Source organism: Glarea lozoyensis (assembly GCF_000409485.1).
Source record: "Glarea lozoyensis ATCC 20868 chromosome Unknown GLAREA7, whole genome shotgun sequence".
Classification (NCBI taxonomy): Eukaryota; Fungi; Ascomycota; class Leotiomycetes; order Helotiales; family Helotiaceae; genus Glarea; species Glarea lozoyensis.
Window position 1 is genome coordinate 1,469,527 of NW_007361002.1, and position 18,889 is coordinate 1,488,415.

The 18,889-nt window shown below is 48.1% G+C and overlaps 9 protein-coding genes across 9 annotated transcripts; 6 read left to right on the plus strand and 3 right to left on the minus strand.

Moving 5' to 3' along the window:
- Positions 1-344: 344 nt before the first annotated feature.
- On the plus strand, positions 345-1,386 carry GLAREA_01675 (Cyclin-like protein; the record flags this gene model as incomplete). Its single annotated transcript, XM_008088891.1, has 3 exons — positions 345-504; positions 570-779; positions 833-1,386. The coding sequence occupies 3 exons, from the start codon at positions 345-347 to the stop codon at positions 1,384-1,386; spliced, it is 924 nt and encodes a 307-aa protein (XP_008087082.1).
- Positions 1,387-3,111: 1,725 nt separating this feature from the next.
- GLAREA_01676 (uncharacterized protein) lies at positions 3,112-3,841 on the plus strand (the record flags this gene model as incomplete). The annotated part of the gene is made up of 2 exons (XM_008088892.1): positions 3,112-3,319; positions 3,516-3,841. 2 exons carry the CDS (start codon positions 3,112-3,114, stop codon positions 3,839-3,841), a joined length of 534 nt encoding a protein of 177 aa, XP_008087083.1.
- Positions 3,842-4,253: 412 nt separating this feature from the next.
- GLAREA_01677 (uncharacterized protein) lies at positions 4,254-4,811 on the plus strand (the record flags this gene model as incomplete). Its single annotated transcript, XM_008088893.1, has 1 exon — positions 4,254-4,811. One exon carries the CDS (start codon positions 4,254-4,256, stop codon positions 4,809-4,811), a length of 558 nt encoding a protein of 185 aa, XP_008087084.1.
- Positions 4,812-6,598: 1,787 nt separating this feature from the next.
- On the plus strand, positions 6,599-7,112 carry GLAREA_01678 (uncharacterized protein; the record flags this gene model as incomplete). The annotated part of the gene is made up of 3 exons (XM_008088894.1): positions 6,599-6,713; positions 6,797-6,909; positions 7,026-7,112. The coding sequence occupies 3 exons, from the start codon at positions 6,599-6,601 to the stop codon at positions 7,110-7,112; spliced, it is 315 nt and encodes a 104-aa protein (XP_008087085.1).
- A 502-nt stretch (positions 7,113-7,614) lies between these two features.
- Positions 7,615-8,515, minus strand: GLAREA_01679 (uncharacterized protein; the record flags this gene model as incomplete). The annotated part of the gene is made up of 2 exons (XM_008088895.1): positions 7,615-8,266; positions 8,319-8,515. The coding sequence occupies 2 exons, from the start codon at positions 8,513-8,515 to the stop codon at positions 7,615-7,617; spliced, it is 849 nt and encodes a 282-aa protein (XP_008087086.1).
- Positions 8,516-9,149: 634 nt separating this feature from the next.
- Positions 9,150-10,529, plus strand: GLAREA_01680 (RING/U-box; the record flags this gene model as incomplete). The annotated part of the gene is made up of 1 exon (XM_008088896.1): positions 9,150-10,529. The coding sequence occupies one exon, from the start codon at positions 9,150-9,152 to the stop codon at positions 10,527-10,529; it is 1,380 nt and encodes a 459-aa protein (XP_008087087.1).
- A 1,405-nt stretch (positions 10,530-11,934) lies between these two features.
- Positions 11,935-13,701, minus strand: GLAREA_01681 (Adenine nucleotide alpha hydrolases-like protein; the record flags this gene model as incomplete). The annotated part of the gene is made up of 3 exons (XM_008088897.1): positions 11,935-13,298; positions 13,347-13,523; positions 13,578-13,701. The coding sequence occupies 3 exons, from the start codon at positions 13,699-13,701 to the stop codon at positions 11,935-11,937; spliced, it is 1,665 nt and encodes a 554-aa protein (XP_008087088.1).
- A 296-nt stretch (positions 13,702-13,997) lies between these two features.
- GLAREA_01682 (Mitochondrial carrier) lies at positions 13,998-14,882 on the plus strand (the record flags this gene model as incomplete). Its single annotated transcript, XM_008088898.1, has 1 exon — positions 13,998-14,882. The coding sequence occupies one exon, from the start codon at positions 13,998-14,000 to the stop codon at positions 14,880-14,882; it is 885 nt and encodes a 294-aa protein (XP_008087089.1).
- A 452-nt stretch (positions 14,883-15,334) lies between these two features.
- On the minus strand, positions 15,335-18,567 carry GLAREA_01683 (WD40 repeat-like protein; the record flags this gene model as incomplete). The annotated part of the gene is made up of 6 exons (XM_008088899.1): positions 15,335-15,502; positions 15,551-15,784; positions 15,833-16,731; positions 16,801-17,011; positions 17,061-18,393; positions 18,452-18,567. 6 exons carry the CDS (start codon positions 18,565-18,567, stop codon positions 15,335-15,337), a joined length of 2,961 nt encoding a protein of 986 aa, XP_008087090.1.
- Positions 18,568-18,889: the final 322 nt, after the last annotated feature.

Below are 18,889 nucleotides of genomic sequence, written 5' to 3' on the forward strand. Positions count from 1 at the left end.
TCACCGTAGTAAGAGTGCACACGGGTGATAAGAGTTGTCGATAAAGGCAAAACTTCGGGGCAAGTTTTCCCCAGGTTTAGGCTCGTGCTTACGTTCAGAGACGTCGACGTTCGCTACCTTGAGACAAGCAGAAACCTTCAAAGTTTACAAAACGCTGCTAAGATACTGCCATTCTCACTCACCCGTTCACCTTTTACAGTGTCAATTTCGAAGCAGAGAAGTTGGAGCGGCAATCAATTTCGTACCAGCTCGTTCGCCGCAACCATTGCCAGCCGACTCTTGAAAATGCCAGTCGTTCTTCAATTGGACTAGCTACATGCCTCTGGGCGGAAAAGAACCGGCAAATGGCAGCCAACTACTGGGAGTCATCGCAGCGGCGACGCTGGCAATTCACTCGAGAAGGACTGGAAGATCTGCGAAAGAAACTCGAGGATGAAGACCCGAATTTGGTGCAAGGTTACCCGCTTCCCCAGTTGAGGCACTTGAGCATATACTTCAATCAACGTAAGTTTGACCTCGTCTTTAACTACAGTGCGCTTTCACGCAGAAGCTAACTGATTTCTTCGCAGAAGTCGCAAGGCTCGGGAAGCGTCTCGGCGTACGACAACAAGCAATGGCGACAGCCCAGCTATACATCCGCCGATTCTACACAAAAGTCGAGATTAGGCGGACGAATCCATACTTGGTACTTGCAACTGCAGTCTATCTTGCATGCAAGATGGAGGAGTGCCCGCATCACATTAGACTTGTCGTGAGTGAGGGACGCACGTTATGGCCAGGTTTAACTCCTTTGGGACCAACGCGCGCAGTAACAGCTGACATCTTGGTTTAGACTTCTTCAGCAATGATACTTCGAAGCTTGGGGAATGCGAGTTCTTTTTGATATCGGAAATGAGCTCGCAAATGATCGTACATCACCCTTATAGAACTCTCACTTCTCTTCAAGGCACCTTCTCACTAACACAAGAAGAATCCAATCTGGCATGGTCAATCATCAACGACCATTACATGACTGATTTACCCTTGCTTTTTGCACCTCACATCATAGCACTGATGGCTATTCTTCTTGCTCTCGTGCTACGGCCGAATCAAACAGGAGTCCAGTCTGCTGGTAATGCTGCAGGAGGTCTCGCAAGTGCGGCACACGCAGCTCTAAGCTCGGCAGGCTCGTTGAAATCCTCAAATCCAGACAAGGCCAACGGCAGTTCACGAACTAAAGTCCAGAGACTTGCTAGTTGGCTTGCTGAAAGCAACATTGACATTGAAGCGATCGTCGATTGCACTCAGGAAATCATATCTTTCTATGAAGTCCAAGAACAATACAATGAAAAGCTCACGAGGGAGCAGATAAATCGTTTTGTCAAGGCACGTTCGCTTGACAAGTGAATAACTGACATCAAGAACATTGCAAACATTCTTCAAGCTTTTAGCATATTTATGTGTTCGTCAGTACACCGACTTGAGCACCGGTTACCTCCATTTAGATTTAGCGAGAGCAATGCCCACTGCAGACTCTAGCAGAAGGCTCGTTAGACCGATGAGCTTTCCTGTTTCATTGCGGATATACATAGTGGACGGGACCTCTCTCGACACAATACTTCGAAGGATGTTAAGCCTCACGCTGCTTCGTCTTGTGGTTATTTGATTGGGTCCTCCTGTCATACGAACTTGTATGTTCGTTTATGATATTCTTCCTAGGAAGGAAAATCTGATGGTAACTAGGAAGACGTTTTACCGAAAGGGGGTGAGCATCGACATCCTTGATAAGTTATATTTTTGGACACTACGGAAGGAGGTTATTGCTAGTAGATTCTTCAAGTGTCATACAGTAGGCACAACTGAAAAGTATCATTCAAAGCCTATTGTATCCTTGGCGAGCACTCGAGATAATGGCAATGCCTTGGATCCAGTGCACAGCTCACTTTGTGCTCGCAAACCATGGACAAATTTCCTTCTGTACAGATGGAGTTTCAAAACCAATTCCAATCATCCAATATCGACAAGTTGTTAATAGACCATGAGTAACACAGACTTTCCACCACGTGCCGCCCCATGCACGTCAAAGCAATCTTACATGATCACGATGGAGGCTTATTTTTGTAGGTGAACGCCTTCAGCGGTCATTAATTGTTCTCGGAAAACAATGGACACTCGAGTCTCGCTTCGCAAGTGGGTGTGTGGTCGAAACTGGCGGTGAGGCCTGGATGTAGTGTCATGGCATGCAAAAGTCGACTTTCGCCGATTTGGCCAGTCCCCTTTCGACCATATGAATGCCTGTTGTGGGGTGACTACTGGCTCTAGAATGTCGAGCAAAAAGGGCTTGCAGGAAGGAACCGCGTCGGGCAAAAGAGCTGCTTATGAGTGGTGCTGGTGGAATTGGATGATTATGGTGGCCGTAGAAGGCGGTGCAACATCAATGCAATTGAAATGCCATAGCAGCCATGCTGCGAATGGAACAGTAACCTGGAAGAATCTCGTGATAGGCCGGGTTTGGGCGGGGGATAGCTTGAACGGTACTCGTAGCAGTTCAACAAGGCAAGATTGCGCATTCATTGTGCATTGCACGAGGCGTGGCTGATGTATATGAAGGGCACGCAGCAGCAGAAAGGAGGAGATTGGATTAAGTTTCCCCACCATCCCCAGGGAAGGGATTCGAGGATGAGGGGCAATTTCTAATCTGACCGTGGAAGGCTGGCAGCTCAGATTTTCGGGTGGGATGTGATGTTCAATGCGCGAAAGCTCAGGACAGGACAGGTCAAGATACACAAACGAACACCACGTTCGCCATACGGAAGCAGGGAAGTAACAATGGAAACGATACTTCAAGCTTGGAGATTGCCGGTCCCTTCTGGTCTCTCTGTTCTATTTGGATGGCCGTAGCTACTACTGCAGCATCCTGAGATGTGTTGCCCTTTTCCTGCGATGCTGACATGTTTCTGCCAACCACAACCCTCGTCGAGGTGTTTACCCCACCACACCACGCAGTCCGAAAGATGGCAGTGGATGAGCTGCAAGCACGCACAAGCACGCAGGAGCAGATCGCCGTGGTCTTTCGGCCGGTCCCTTGTTTCTAGCTCCAGGAGTCTAGGAGTCCAGGACCCAGGTGCTGAGATGGCAGAAGTCGATGTCTCACTTCTCTCCAGACCACCAGAGATCTGCTCTGTCGCACTGCTGGTCCCCCATGAGGCCCGCGGCTGTAACCCTGCTCGAAACCTTTCTGCGTTGCGGCCAAGCAATGGTTCCTTTCAGAACGGACATATACTTCAGCACGCGCAGAACACTGAGAAACACGGCGAGATCGCTGTATCTGTGGGACCAGGTGTGGCCTGTCTCGGCCTGGTGTAGGCGCTTTTGGTCTCTCTTGAAACACTTTCGTGCGTCCCTCACAATTAAGATAGAGCCGCCCAAACCAGACCAGAGCACCAGAGCAGCAGAACAAGCACGCCCACAGCCTCCTTTTGCGACTTTAAATCACAGCTTTAAATTCAAGGTTAACATCATGCTGGTGTTCGCAGACGGGGGGCTATCACAGCCACCGGGGAACCATCATTTGTGCCAACGCGGATCATGCGTGACCCTTAAGGTTAATGGAGCCGCTCAAGTGTTTGCCGTGAATAGCTCCGTGAGATTCAAAGGGAGGAATGAAGCTATCGCCAACGCCGTGCTTCGTGCTTCCCCTCCGTCCCCTCCGTCGGCAAACTCGCAGTGTCTCGAAGCGCAGACAGCAATGGCGAAGAGTGCAATGAGCCTGTCCCGGCGCCCGTACAACCAGGGGCAAGGTACCCGCCCTGAAGGGGGTGGGATTCGACTGCTGATTCGTCCTCAGGCGAGTCCGTCATGAGACTAGCTCCTTTCGCCACTCGATGATACCACCTCGACCCATCCCTAGTGCTCCCTCCATCACCCAACCGGACTCTCCCATCAAAACAGTCTTCTGCGTCTCCTTCCCTCCAGCCTTCTTTCACCACAACCCATCCTCTTCACTACCCGCCATCCTATCTTCATCACAGCAACAACAGAATCAATAGCTTTAACACCCACATCCACATCAACATCCTTTGTGCATTACCACCGCTCTTGTCGTCTACATATCTTAATTCGAATTCTCTCCTTGGTGCTCTGTTTACCTGGAAAACCTTCGCACACCGACCAAGCACCCTTCGCTCAGCCCATCCCCTCCGGTCGCAACCTCCCGCACCAACGCTTTCCACCGCTTTCCGACCTCATCTCGCCGTGCGTTGTATGTTTCGATAATGTCGTCCTTCTACCACTACAACACACATCAGCATCCTGCTTCGGCGAACGCCCACTCGACGCAAAATTCACACCATAATGGTCGTGGTCGTCGGGCGCCTCGTTTGTCGCAGAATCCACACAAGCAATTCCGGACGGTGAGGAAAGAAGAGGAGGCTGTGGTGTTAACCAACTACCGTCAACGCTTCGAAGCCGGAAGATCGTTCGACCTCGACGACGACTTGGAGTTCTGTCCAAATTTACTCACCGAGACGGATATGATCTCGATCCACTCGTCGTCCTCTGACCGCTCATCTCTGTCGAGCGGATCCCCAGAGTCCAGCCCCCAAACACATCAAGTGGCACCCGACACCGGTTTCTCTCTCAACTCCAACTCGAACCCGTACATACCTTCTTATCAGAGCCAGCCCACCCCTTTGAAGCTGCATCAGCCGGCAGCTACTCGCATCCGTAATGCCATCCCGATCGTCAACCCGAGTACGGGAATTAGCATGTCCAGCCCACCACAATCCGTGAGTCCAGGTCGTGCTCTTCAACAAATGGGTCGCCGTTGGTAGATGTCTCTGCTTCCTGTTTTACCCAGTTCGCACGAGTTAATCTTACACCTTCATCACCCTAATTGTTATACGCACTCTTGTTCATGTCATCATACCTGATGGCCACCGGTCTTGGCTTCGACAACCCCCCTCACCTCAACGAATTCTTTGTATAAATCTTCGACAACCTACCTTCCCGATTCTTGAGAATAAAATGGCGCGACTCGGAGATCTCGATACCCGGTGTTTCTTTCACGTTGATGACTTGGTTCAGAGCGCGCACTGCATAATTTTGTTTTGGTGTTTATTTACTCGCATTGCATTTGGGTGGAACAGGAAGCGGCGTCTTCCTCACGGATTCCAACGAAAAACGATATATATTACCGGGTCATATAGACGACGATTTCATTTATTCTGAGATGTGGTTAAGCTGGTGTTCTTACGGTATTTACTGGGGCAAAGATTTCTTCTCAATATCTTTTTGTTATGCTCGATATAGCTGGGTCGGTTGGTCATGGTGTTGGTCTGAACGAAGATTGCGCCTTTTGTATGATGAGCGCTTCTACTGGTGTTTTGTCATTTAGGTCAAACGGGCGATTTGACTGGAGCGTTTGTTGGATTAATCTGTCGGTGTCGTATTATATCAGGTCGGGATATTGATGATATATGTCTGCAAAGATGGGGTTGGGCTTTATTGGTTTTTGGACCTTCGTGTCTCTATCTGCAACCTCTTCCATTTAAGTACACAGTCATGGCTATGCATATATATATCGGATCGGAAGGGAACATCGACGGGAGCTTTGGTGGTTCAAGAATCAAATAATGCTCGGCGTAGTCTAGTAGCAAAAATACAAATTCAATTGTAATTCCTAACATATCTAAAGCTAGCTATGATGATGACTGACCTCGATCTTAATGGCTACAAAATGAGCTTTTCTTAAGTCGGACGGACCAGAACTCGAGACCTGTGATTAATGACGGTCCTAGCAATGTTGTTGTAATGATTGAGGATACTCTTTTCAGTTACTCACGAAGTCAAGAGTCCTGTATGGTCCGTATCACACTAATATTGATCGTCGGACCCTGTACGAGGCGACGCTTCGGTGACACAACTTCCACCACATTTGACTCCAACCTCGAACCCATCGTACGGAATTAAGGAAGCGCTTAAAACTTATGGGCTTGTTCGTCATGCCTGTTTGACAGTTGTGCACCACGTACGGGATGTTTCAAAGGAGCCGCATCCTCCTCTCCTGTTGGTCATTTGACGTGACTGCCGTTAGAGGCGGATGTTTAATCCTACGAAAACATACTTATTGATCATTTCCATGAGATGCATCTTTGCTAAGGAGTGAGCGTCGATTCCCTCAACCGTACAACATGCCAGTACTGCATTCACAATATTGTAGCGCGGGTCAATCCGGAGTGCACGCAGTGCACAACAATCGGTTGCCTCTTGTCGGTGGGATGATGATGGGCGAAAGGGGATACCCATGATGACGTCGTCATTTCTTATGGGACATTCTTCCGAGGTCACGTACCTGGATCTCCAACCCCAATGACCTCGGGCAAGCAAAAATTAGCGACAACTTTGTTTGATGACCAAATAGCTCATGGTCCTTGGCTAGCCCATCTTCAACCTCAGTTTTCACTTGTTGGCATCCTACATAAATCTCGTTCAAGCTCAAAATTGTCAATACAATAGGTACGTACAGGAACAGATGCAACGGAGGGATTTACATCCGTCCCTACTAGGGAAGCAGCTAACTGAGATATGTAGTTGAAGCCTTCCCGACAACCACGAAAACATGTCTTTCTTAACTCGTACCCTTCCTCGTTCCTTGGCTGCGAGCCAGCGTATGGCCGTCCAGTCCAGAGCCTTCACAGTGAGCAGTGCGCGAATGTTGAAGGAGGATGACCGACGTATGTGCTACCCTTCCGTGTTCTCTTGAGAAAAACATAAAACACCCGAGTAGAAGGACGGAAGTGCTAACAAGGGCTTACAGACAATGATGATCAAGGCGCCGCCAATGAGCACCACAAGCAAGATCAATTGAAGAAGCAAAAGGAAGGAAAGGGTCATTGGAAGCCCGAGTTGGCCTCTAACAGCGAGGAAGCTGTATGTGTGCCCCTATTCATAACAGATATCTCTCTTTCGGTGCTCTTCGGGCCAATCATTTCCAACTCGAGGGATTCCCAAACTACAGGAATCACTCACTGACTGACCGGTAATAGATCGCAGCCGATAGGAACAACAAGGATGAATCTCCCGAGGAATTGCAGAAAAGAACACAACATCATGCTGCCGAAAAACACAAGTAGGTGGTCGAACAAGTTGGCCTGCGAGATTATGGAGGCTGACATGTGGGGAAAGGACTGGAACGAGCCAAAGTGATACTCTGTGAAGGAATCAGGGATATGAGGGAATTACCAAGAAGTGGTGTATGATAATGTGAACCGGTCCTTTCCGCGTTCCAATCTTCCTAGCGTATTGTTGTTGGTCCAAAGAGCCCTCCGGTCGTGAATATAAAAGGCTCGTACAAGCTTTCGAATGCTCTTAGAGGCACTATTATTGAGAAAGTCCATGAATCTCGGTCTGATTCACATCATCATGTGCAAGTAAGTGCTCGAGATCTTTTCACAGATGGTTATTATTGCTGTTTGGAACTCCCGCAGCACGCCCGTCTACGGGAAGATATCGATCATTCTCACTACCAACAGGATATTTACAGTGGTCCCAACTATGCCGCCACACTGACCGAAACGCCCGTGAAATGCAATCCAAATCAAATATACAGCCAACCCCGCTCCGCCCTTCTCTCCTCTATTTCAGAATAATAATAAGTAGAACTAATATTATGATCAAAATGGCAATTATCGTTAATTGCATGTTATCCTTCGCCTTCCGTGCGACCGTGCCTAGGTTCTTTCGTGCCTTATCTAGAGTATTTGTATGTCTATCCACCAGATTATCGGATTCATCAAGCATTTGGACTTGTTCCTCCAACTCATCACCTATCTGGATGCTCAATTCCCGTTGTCTGCTTATAGACTCGCCCAGTCTGTCTAGCGCATCATCCTGTTCTCGGATTACTTGGGAATGATAGGCGTGGATCTGCTGGTTGTCTAAGTTGGTTTGATCTGGCAGTCCTTGTTCTGGGTCGTCGCGGTAAGGAAAGAGGTTGTTTCGGGCATCTTCTTCTTCTTGAACATGGGGCGCATCAGAGAATCGTACTGATTTCGGGGAATTGGTAGCTGGACTGGCCACACCGCGCAATGACTTCTTGAGGAAGGATGATGAGGACGTCACTCGCGGTCGTTCTGTGGCTCGGGCAAAGTCGTCCGACAAAGATGGGTTGTTGGGGTGAGTGATTGTGGATGAAGTTGTGCTGGAAGGATGTCCGTGGAATTGTGACGCTAGGTCATCGTATTGTGTTCGTAATTCGTGCTCTGTTTCTGAGAGAGTGAGACTCGCCCTGAGCTCACATGTCAGTTATGTAGCAATGCCTCTGGCAAGGAGTTTCTTACGAGGTTTCTCCTGCCTCTTCCAACCGGACCCTTTCCTTTGTGACTTTCTCGAGACCATCTCGTAATGAATCAAGTGAGCGTGATATATGTCCATCCTGAGATGTAGGTTCAAGTTTGAGCGATATGGCCCTCTGCCTTTCTAGCAGGGACAGCTTAATGTGGTCTGCCAGCAGGAAGTATTGGTTGGGATTCGCCATGGCCGCGAGTATAGGTATTGCAGCCAGCCCTCTGAACAGGCGCGGGGGAAGCTAAGAGTGGTATGTCAAATGGTGGCTGTCGTATTCTCATTCAAGAGAGCTTTCCTAGGCCTGCGGTCAAGAATCACAGAACACGTTCTATTCGGCAGTTGCTACTCGTAGAAGTTGGCCTACGACTTCCAGGTTGTTCTGAACCTCTTTCAACGTCAGCGGAACGGCGCAGCGGAATGTCTCTCATGCTTCCGCCTACGTGAATCTGCCAATAAGTGCACCGGCCAGTACGGTGGCCGTTGACACCATTAACGAATGTGCCTGAGCCGAAGCCGACTCGAAGAGTTTGAATACCTACAACACCATTCTCCCATACCTTCCTTATATGCCTCATGACTTTTCCTTGTTCACATATTTCGCACTGTCAATGGTGATCCTAGTGACAACACCCGGGTCTGAATCAAAGACTTTATGGTTTCGATACGTTCTCTTCTCAGGGTGGCAACGACTTGAGCAGTGACGGGAGACACTTGTTGACCCTCGGCGCACTTCAGTCCTCACTCACTCATACAGTTATATTTTCTGCCCAGTTGGGTTCCAACCGCGACTTCACGAATCAGCAACTCTTAAGTCATTCACAGCGATGGATACCCCGTCACAACCTGATAGTTTACTTTCTCGAGGCTCACATCTGTCCGACCCCTCACAGGCCTACACCTTCCATACAGATCTCGACAACCTGTCCGGTGGCACGACAGAGACGGCACTTGGTGCATCTATTTCTTCTATCCACAAAATCTCCACTCTAAATCTCCGTCATACAGTCGACCTCAGAGCGATTACATATGGGGGCACCGTGGATGAGAACTTGGTGTGTCCGATATGTCGATGTCCATTCGTAGATCCTGTCTTGACAGATTGTGATCATGTTTTTTGCCGTGCGTGTATCGATGATGCACTGTCGCATGGCGAGCTGTGTCCGGTCGACCGTTTACCCTTATCCCAAGCAACGATAGCGAGGGCGCCCAAAATGGTCTTCAATCAGCTTGATGCCCTGAAAGCAAAATGTCCTTGTTGCGGCAACATTTTTGCAAGAGCCATCCTCGAAAACCACCTAGAAAAGTACTGCCTAGAAGCCATGGTGAGGTGTCCCGGGTCACTTTCTGAGCAAGGATGCACTCAAGTGGTAAAGAGGAGGCTTTCTACTCAGCAGTGTCTTCACTACCCAGCGCAGTGTCCAGATTGCTACGAGACATTGGAGCAGATCGAGATGGAGTCTCATCGACAGACCCTGTGTAGAGATAGGACAAAGCTTTGTGACTATTGCGAAGTCGAAATCCTGCGGTGTGAGGAAATTGAGCATAAAGCAGAATGTCCAGATGTCTTACAGATATGCAAATGGGCGCAATATGGCTGTCAACATGAATCAAAACGGAGGGACCTTTATTTACATGCTGATGACTGCCACTTCAAATCCATAGGGCCTATGGCTGAGATGTTGAAAGTCGAGATTAGTAGTCTGCGAGACGATGTACGGAATTTGACGGAGACAAACCAACTTCAGGAACGACGCATTAAGTTTCTCGAGAGTGGACAGCGAGCTTCTGATCGACCTATGGATTTGATGGATCTATCTCTTGCTAGTATGCCGGAGGCAGCCTCTACAGATTCTTTGGATTCCGGACATGACTACCTACTTTCATTGCTAGAGACCCAACAAAGTCGGCTCAGCCATCTTTCAGCCGAGCTGTCCGATTTTCAGGGGAAGAACACGATGATGCTCTTTAATGAGACATTGCCTATCAAGAACGAACTTGCCGAGTTGAGAAGCACACAGCAAGTCACTTGTATGCATGTCCGATGGCTGATGAGGTTTCGTATGCAAGAGAATCAAAGGAGGTTTGGGGTTAGTCCTGGGTTGGCATCAACTGGTGGTCCAGATGGTGGTAATGGATTCGGAAGTGACATAACTTTGTCACGTAGGCTGAGTGACTCGTCTAGAGATGTGATTACGAAACTGTAAACTTCGGTCGTAAAGTGGTCCTCTTATCATTGACCATATTAGAAGATAAGGATGGTCTGAGACGTTGATGCAACAGCTTTTCTGTTTTGGCTTTTCTGTTTTGGCTTTTCTGTTTTGGCTTTTCTGTTTTGGGTCAATAGCGTAGAGCATTCTCACAATCTAGAGAAAGTGCGAACACGCTGCCTGCGCGTTCATAAGCAGAGATTGATCATATGCTTCAGCAGGATACCCAAGCGTGCATTTGGGAATTCCAAATACCAGCTTAACAACCCTTTCTTGGATATGTACGTCGAGCATGCAGCTAAAGTTTTACCAATATAGTATTTGCCATCATAAACCACATACTTAACAATAAATATATTGATTGCCCAATTCGATCAACATCTTGAATTTGAATACGACCCCGATCCGTTGAGATTGTGTGGGGGACTTAATGGTTTGATGTATATATTTTGAAACAAAGCGGTTTTGTCAACCAATCAGCGGCTTTAGCTCACTTGGGAGAGCGCCAGACTGAAGTCAACTTCGGAATTACACGATCATCTGGAGGCACTGTGTTCGATCCACAGAAGCCGCAAATCTGCGGGTGACAGCTAACTGTCATTCAACTTCGAACAATTTTTTGCTTTTCTTTTGGATATCATTCTAGCTAAAAGTTCGAAGATGGTGTTAAGCGAGGTACAATTCGTCACGCTTGAGATGCGACGAGTTTTCATCTGTAGGGCTAACGCTGTAGGAAGACTACTGGTTTTGACATTTTGCGCGAGAATTAAATACAAGTAGAAGTTCTCTAATTCCAAGGTTATATGTCCTTTTGGGGGTTGGTTTTGTTGCATTACTGCTTGTCTATGAATAAAACTTGCCTGTACAGGGGATAATCCGAATCTTTAAGTACTTCCAAAATACGATAACAGAGGTATTTCAATCTTACTAGATAATAAGTGAAGGCCGAGACTACTTTCAAACATTATTGGGCTGGAGGAAAAATCCAAAGTACGCACGACATCGATAATTCAGGTATGAGCATTAAAACACCTCTTGACTGCAACCAAAGATACAACACAACAGCTTATAATGTATGTAAAATTAATAAAAAAAAAATTGGTAATTGGCTAGTCGATCACGCTATCATGAGTATATTTATCTCGAGTTCACTAGATGACTTTTGAACGCAATGAACGACCTTTCACGTTTGGTTTTCTTCCTAACGAGTACGGGATATTGAACAACTGATTATTTTACACCACTAACTTTACATATGACTTATAAGTCTACATGTCTATACTCAATGTTGAACTCGATAATTCCTCGAAAAATCCGGAAGCTCAAGTTTGAGAAACCAAGGATATCCACTGAAACGTGCTTTATTCTACTGCCCTCCATAGAATTTAGGTTTGGAGACACTTTAGCCGTCCTTGACAGGTTGTGACTTTTCCTGACCGGTCTGGAGCGACAAGCCATCTAGATAAATCTTCTTGTATCTAATTTGACACTTCATCGGCGCGCTTGAAGAATATAAATCTAACGATGGAAGGCCGACAACAGTTTCTTCACCATTGTCTTCAGCTACGATACAAGGCAGTGTATAACGTATTGCCCCCTTGGCAATGGTAGCAAAGTATCGTCTGAGGTTTTTGGCACCGGCCAATGAAAGAGATCTGCGGAATTTCGCGACGTCTCCTGGGGAAAACGGTCTAATAACAAGCGGTTTTCCGAAATGATGGACTAGACGTATCCAGTACCTACCATCCCATAATTGCCAATCTGACCACACAGTCTCCTGTGGGGGACACGGCGCTACGCTGAATGAAGGTTTCGGTACAGATGACAGGTAGGTTTGTCGGCAGATAAGCCATCTGCTCTGAGGAGTCCGTTTTGGTACTTCGGTGTAATTGTTTAGCGTAATATCTTCTTTAAGTGACTCGAAAAGGACACCTGCAACATTAAACCTAATCGCCGAAGCCGTACTTTGCCCTGCATCACGCTGATCGAAAACATGTTTTACGGCTCCATGGAGGCTTGAGACCGAGACGTGCTCTTCTGGCGTGATCAACATGATGATGTGACGGAGAAGGGTCGCCGCTAGCATTAGATCGTGGTCATTGAGGTCTGAGAACTTGATAATTATTGTCCCACTCCTACTTGCGAAGCGTGTCACTTCACACTTGGCAAGATAATGCTTCTTTAAGCCATCACGTAGCGTGGCCGCAGCGTGGCACCTTTCAGTCAGATGGAGAAGCCTATCTTTTGATAATGCAGAAGGCACCTTGTTAACCCTATAAAGATGCCTTATCGCATTTCTGGTAGTAAGGGTTGGATCTTGGTTTGATTGATCTTCGAACCAGGTCATATCTTCAGCCTCGCATGTAGCGATTAAACGATCCTTACTGAACCCAAGCAGAGGGCGCTGTATCCTTATGCCACCGGTCTCTATTTGCAACTGGCCTGTATCTTCAACTGACCCAAATGTGGTCGTAGAGATTTCACCACTTTCCCAGATTCCATGGAGACCATAGCATTCTGGAATTCCGTTTTCACCTTTGATGCCCTGAAGCGCAGGTCCACGTTGGCCCGCGAGTATCCTCATCAATACCGTCTCAGCTTGGTCATCTTGATGATGGGCTACGAGTAAAGACGTAATGCCGTGCTGCTTGCATGCTTTCCCCAATAGCTGGTATCGATGTTTTCTGGCAAGCGACTCGAAATTTGATAGCTCGGATGGTTTCAGCTGACCTTCCCAAGCTACATTTAGGACCTGCCCGGGAATGCCTACGACGATTAACAACCGCGTTGGGATTTATTCAAGTCTGCTCTAACCTTTTTGTTCCAACACCTGAACAACCTGTATCGCCTCTTCGCTACTCGAGGGGCGTGCAGCGTGATCAATAACAAACGCTCGAAATTGCATTTGACTTGGAACCGAAGCGGAAGACTTGACTTTCAAACATAATGCAGCAAGAGCCATTGAATCAACTCCTCCGCTTATGGCAAGCCCTGCATTCGGCCATTAGAATTACATGTCGAGACATTCATCAACAGACCACATACCGATCGTCCTGGAGGGATTGGCCTTGTTGGTTGTCCCCCATGTTTTCGACAGAGCGACAGCGAACTCGCGCAGGGTCACAGGATTTGCTAGAGCTGTGGCTTTCGATATGTGATTGAATGTCATTACATTTTTCGTTGGTGGGTTGTGAGGTTGTAAGGTTGTGGTCAGTCTTCGGGATCATTCACGTGCTGCAGTACCCTTTTCGTCCTAAATATCGTACTCGTAGGTGACTCTGTCGGAGCTTGGGACAAAATATGGAGTCAATAAAAACATGAGCTCGGGCTTCAACAAGCTTATGCAAAAACACAGAATGTCTTCCACATCCATATCACGGCTGCGGCCACGCAACTAACGGGATTTCTTTGGTTTGATTTCTTCTATTTGTCCGTAATATTTCATCGCGCTGGCTCTAGGCCGACATGGCAACCAACCCACAACCTCCTCGCCCCACCTTCACAACCTCCCTCCTCGCCGGCGCATTCGCAGGAACAGCTGTAGACCTTGCTCTTTTCCCAATCGACACCATAAAGACACGATCCCAAGCGCCCGGTGGATTCCTAGGGAATGGCGGGCTCAAAGGCTGCTACCGTGGAGTAGGCGCCAACATAATTGGGTCGGCGCCCGGTGCTGCTCTCTTTTTTGTAACATATGATTATACGAAAGGATTTCTCTCTGCGCGAAGACATGCGAAAGAGATAACTGAAGGCGGACCGAGTGACTGGGAGGCGCCTATTGAGCATATGGTGGCGGCGAGTTTGGGGGAGGTAGCGGCTTGCGCCGTGAGGGTTCCCACAGAAGTGGTGAAGACAAGAACTCAAGCTGGGCAACATCCGACTTCTTTATCTGCTCTTCAGGCTATCCTAGCACAGCATAAAACCATAGGGGTTTCGGGGGTTTGGGGACAGATGTACAGAGGCTGGTCGGTCACGATCATGAGAGAGGTGCCATTTACGGTCATACAATTTCCACTATGGGAGGCTATGAAGGAGTACAGACGCAGAAAATCCGGTAGAGAGGAGATTAACGCCTTAGAGAGCGGAGTTCTTGGAAGTGTTGCTGGAGCTGTTGCTGCAGGATTTACGACGCCTTTAGATGTTTTGAAGACGAGAATGATGTTAGCGCAGGAAAAAACACCATTCTTCACTATGCTTAATCAGATACTGAAGGATCATGGATACAAAGCTTTCTTTGCCGGAATCGGACCTAGAATTATGTGGATCAGTATTGGGGGTGCCATATTCCTGGGTTCATACCAGTGGGCCGCAAATACACTGACAGAAAAGAGACATGGGCGTCCATTGTAATACCATAATTTTCTTCCAGTTTCGGTTGGGTACCAATCCATGTATGTGGGATCGTGGATGGCCATTGGCTTCCAAACACTTCTCATGCGTAAGGAAAGGAGCGATATAGCTCTGTCAGTCGATGTTATCCTATGATAACCTTCACTTAATATGTAGTTATACTTGTAAATATACATAGTACATAACGCAATGGCAAAGCACCATATAAATAAGTTCCTTACAATATGAACGCGCTGTGACAGCTTTACCGATCTATCATGGCCAACAAAACAAACGGGCCAGGAAGACCTACGGAGGCCTTACTGCTTGTTAATAGTGATGTTGGTGTGATTGTCGTGTTGTCTAACAGCTGCACCACAAAGCCAGGTAGATGATTGGGAATGACTCGGAAATAAGGTACGGAATTGCCTCGAGATGTTCTTGATTATGTATAACGCTATTTAGGACCACTATTATGATGTACCCTCGGCGGTCTGAGCAGTGGCATCCGCTGCCACGGTTTCATTGCCTTTAGTCAATATAGTTTTCCGGCCATTGCTTTTATAGTACAACATCACGTCTGCTCCCCCTTTCCAGACATGAGCCCGAAGGGTCGCAAGACTCATTGTTATTGGAAGTTTCTAGCTGGTATTAGATGTAGTATTCATATTTGAGGCTAACAGACTTACTTGGTCATAACAGTAGAGTTCTAGATATTCCTCTGGACTTAATGCGTTCGGATCTGGTACCTCTGGAGCCGGTTCAATACGCTCAGCAACATAGGCTAGGATCTTCTTCACGCGAAGCATTCGGTTGGCATTGAGGCGGGAATTGCCGTCAGGGCCAGCAATGCTAGGTAGCTGGTCCTGCCAAGGCTGTAAGATGAAAGAAACCTTGACCGGCTCCTTGATTGGTATTCGATTCTGTGTAATGTCAGATTCTCTTTCCTCGTTGCATTGTGTTTTACTCACTCGAAGAAGAAGGTCTCCTAACCACATGGGTGCCCTTTGCTCAATGATACTTGCATCTTCACCGACCGTCGCAACAGTCCCACGGTACAAGTCTGCGCTTCCACCGGAAGTTTCCTCCTGAATGATAACGGTTGTCAGTGGTGGAGGTTTCAATACGGGTGTCTCATTTGGAAGGCTAGGTGTAATCCCGGTCTCTACGGGCTGTTCGGGGTTGTCGATAAGAGCCTTCTCATAATCATTTCTGATCTTCTGGACAACTCCAAAAAAGCTGTCATCGACCTCTTTCTCTTTCTCGCCGTTCTCCGAACTTTCGGAGCCGTCCTCGGTTTTTTCGTCAACCACGACAGGTTTCTCTGTGTTTGTCGATGCTGAACGGCCCAACTTCTTGCTTCCAAAGGACATGCCCATTCGAAATTTCTTTCCAAACAAAGTGTTCACGTCTTTACCATTCGTCTCTTTGTCTGCATCGGAAGGCGATTTAGGTTGGTTATCTTCGCTTTTCTCGCCAGGAGTAGCTACCGTCTTGGGATCTGTTGCAATAGGGGTACTTGAGAAGTAGTCTGCAGAAGAGCGGCTAGCCTGAGAGGCCCTTTTGTCAAGAGGAGCTCCATCTTCAGGAACTCCGGGTAAGTGACTAGACACGGCTGGCGTAGCGACTCCAATACCCATTCCCGGAGTCATGGGGTAAGACTGGCCATTGCCTCTTGGGGTCGCATTCGGTGTGGTGTCCTGCCATCCGGTAGTGTTCGTCGGGATTTGAATTGAGCTAGGTGCCCCAGGTCTGTGAATCGGCTTTTTGAGGTTGTCGTTGAGTTTTTTCCTGTAAAATTCGTCTCTCTTGATCAGCTCATCAATGAGATTTGAAAATATGTGCCGTAGCACCCATTTCCCAAGGTTGACTGTATTGAGTTAGTGAGATGGTATTTTGTGGCTGAAGAAATCCCTATGAAGTTCTGTTGCATGCTTACTTCGCTGATCATCACGAAAGTCGACGGGCTCTTCGAGTGTGAGCTCGTCCGCGTACATCTCGGCATCGAAACAGTTGTACTCTTCCAGTACCACCGCTAGTCGACCAGTGCGTGTGTCTATGGAGCACCACGGTGCGACTGCTTCCATCGTGTTTACCTCCGGTTCTACATCCTCAAGATGTCGCTTTCCAAATGATTGGATTGGAATGCACTATTTCCGTTAATCAAGGCCATCCAAGGAGAGATAGTGGTGAGCTTACCCCTAACAAGTCCCATAGCAATACATCCCCAGCCGTGTCGAGGGTAAGGGCTCTTCTACGATCATTCAGTAGCTTGTGCTTCACTAGACCATGCTGTCCCTCGATGGTCTCTTCCGGCAACGCATGGATTGGAACAATAACACCGATGTCGGGGTCAACAATGGCCTCGGAGCCCTTCCTTGCAGCGCCAAATGCAGATATTGCTGTTGCGGAATCTGTTTCCCGAGACATTGCGGATGGAAAACTTGCTGTGTTGGAAATTCTCAATATAGATTGCGCTGGTATTTCTTTCTTGGACGCTCCGTTGGTCGTAGTTGTAGTTGAAAGTTGCCTGGGCCGTGATGCCACACTTGATGCTCGATGCCGTCTATATGCCTCCGGGAGTTGAATATCTGAGCCGGTGTCTACGTTGGCCCATCGATTTATAGATGAGCTTGACGTTGCGGTCCATATGTAATCCCCATGGGCAATCACCTTGCCCACGCCGTCGTTCTCTTGCGCAACAGCAAGAGAAAGGCCATCGTCCAGCTCCCCAAGCGTTCCTCTAACGTCCGTCTTGACGACAAGTCCAGCTCGATCGCTACTATAGAATATTCCGAGTGACGGATCTTCAGAGTAAAGTGACCATACACTATCATTGTGCATAGTTAAGGTATGCATACAGCGGCCAGCTGTGACACTCCAAACCTTGACCGTTTGATCCGAACTCGCAGTCATGATAGTGTCGCCAGTCTCATTTATAAGTATGTCCCGAACATTGTCAGTATGCCCTACGAACTTCGTCACTCTCTTCCCAGATCTTGGGTCCCACAATCGGACGATTGACTCGGGGCCACCACTTGCAAGTATGCTACGGCTGGCACTGAGTGCATAGACCGACCCCTTCTCGCTTTTCTCTTCGTCTCCGACTTCAATCTCCAGTTTCTTTCCGGCTCCATTGAGGTCCCACAGACATATCTTCCTGTCCAACCCCCCTGAAGCAACCCAGTCTGCCTGTGAGTTTGGGGTGGCCAAGCATTTGACATAATCTGCATGCTGCCCAATCGTCTGCGGCGCTTCAGAGTCGTTGGAAAGAGGTCGCCACACTCGAACGGTCAAATCAGAAGAGGCTGATACAAGTGCAGCATTGTTCTGCGCCAAAACAATGTCATTGACCCAATGTGTATGCGCCTGAGTCTGTGCTCGAAAGGACGAACCGTGGGATCTCTTCGTCTCGTCCTCAGGGGGATCTTCCGGCGATTCAAAGGGGTTCTCGGCGTCTGGTGTCGCTGAGCTTTTCAAATCGAGGTTGAGGTCCCAGGCGCATATCGCGCCGTCTCTGCCGCCGGAATATCTAGCAAATTCGTCAGCTTTGTCCACGAAGCGTGTAGAGACAGAGAGAAAACGATTACAATATAGAGTTCTCGCTATCCACGGCTAACCCATTGACGCCCAGCCGGTGTCCTCCAGGAGAGTTCGCAAGTGGAAGCACGTATGACACTCGCTGCTTCGCTTTCTTGAAAGCCATGCCCGCTTAGCGACGAGTTATCCCAACCATGCAGCTCGGGTAGTAGTATTCATAGATGAGATGAATTATAAGAATGCACATGCGCCGTCCTCCCTCCGAGCAGACAGGTAAGCAGCTGAAGATGCTCCTGTCGTGATGTTTCCAAGCCGAAGCTGGGGAAATGGAATGGGAACCTTGGAATCCCGACCGCGCAAGCCCCCCTGAAGCTGTGGGGTTGACACCGGCTAAAATGAGCAAGGGGCGAGCTGCAGCGAGCGCGAGACATCAGCAGAGTTGGCAGATTGTAAGCATAAAAAATCCATGATTGAATGGGTGGAATCAA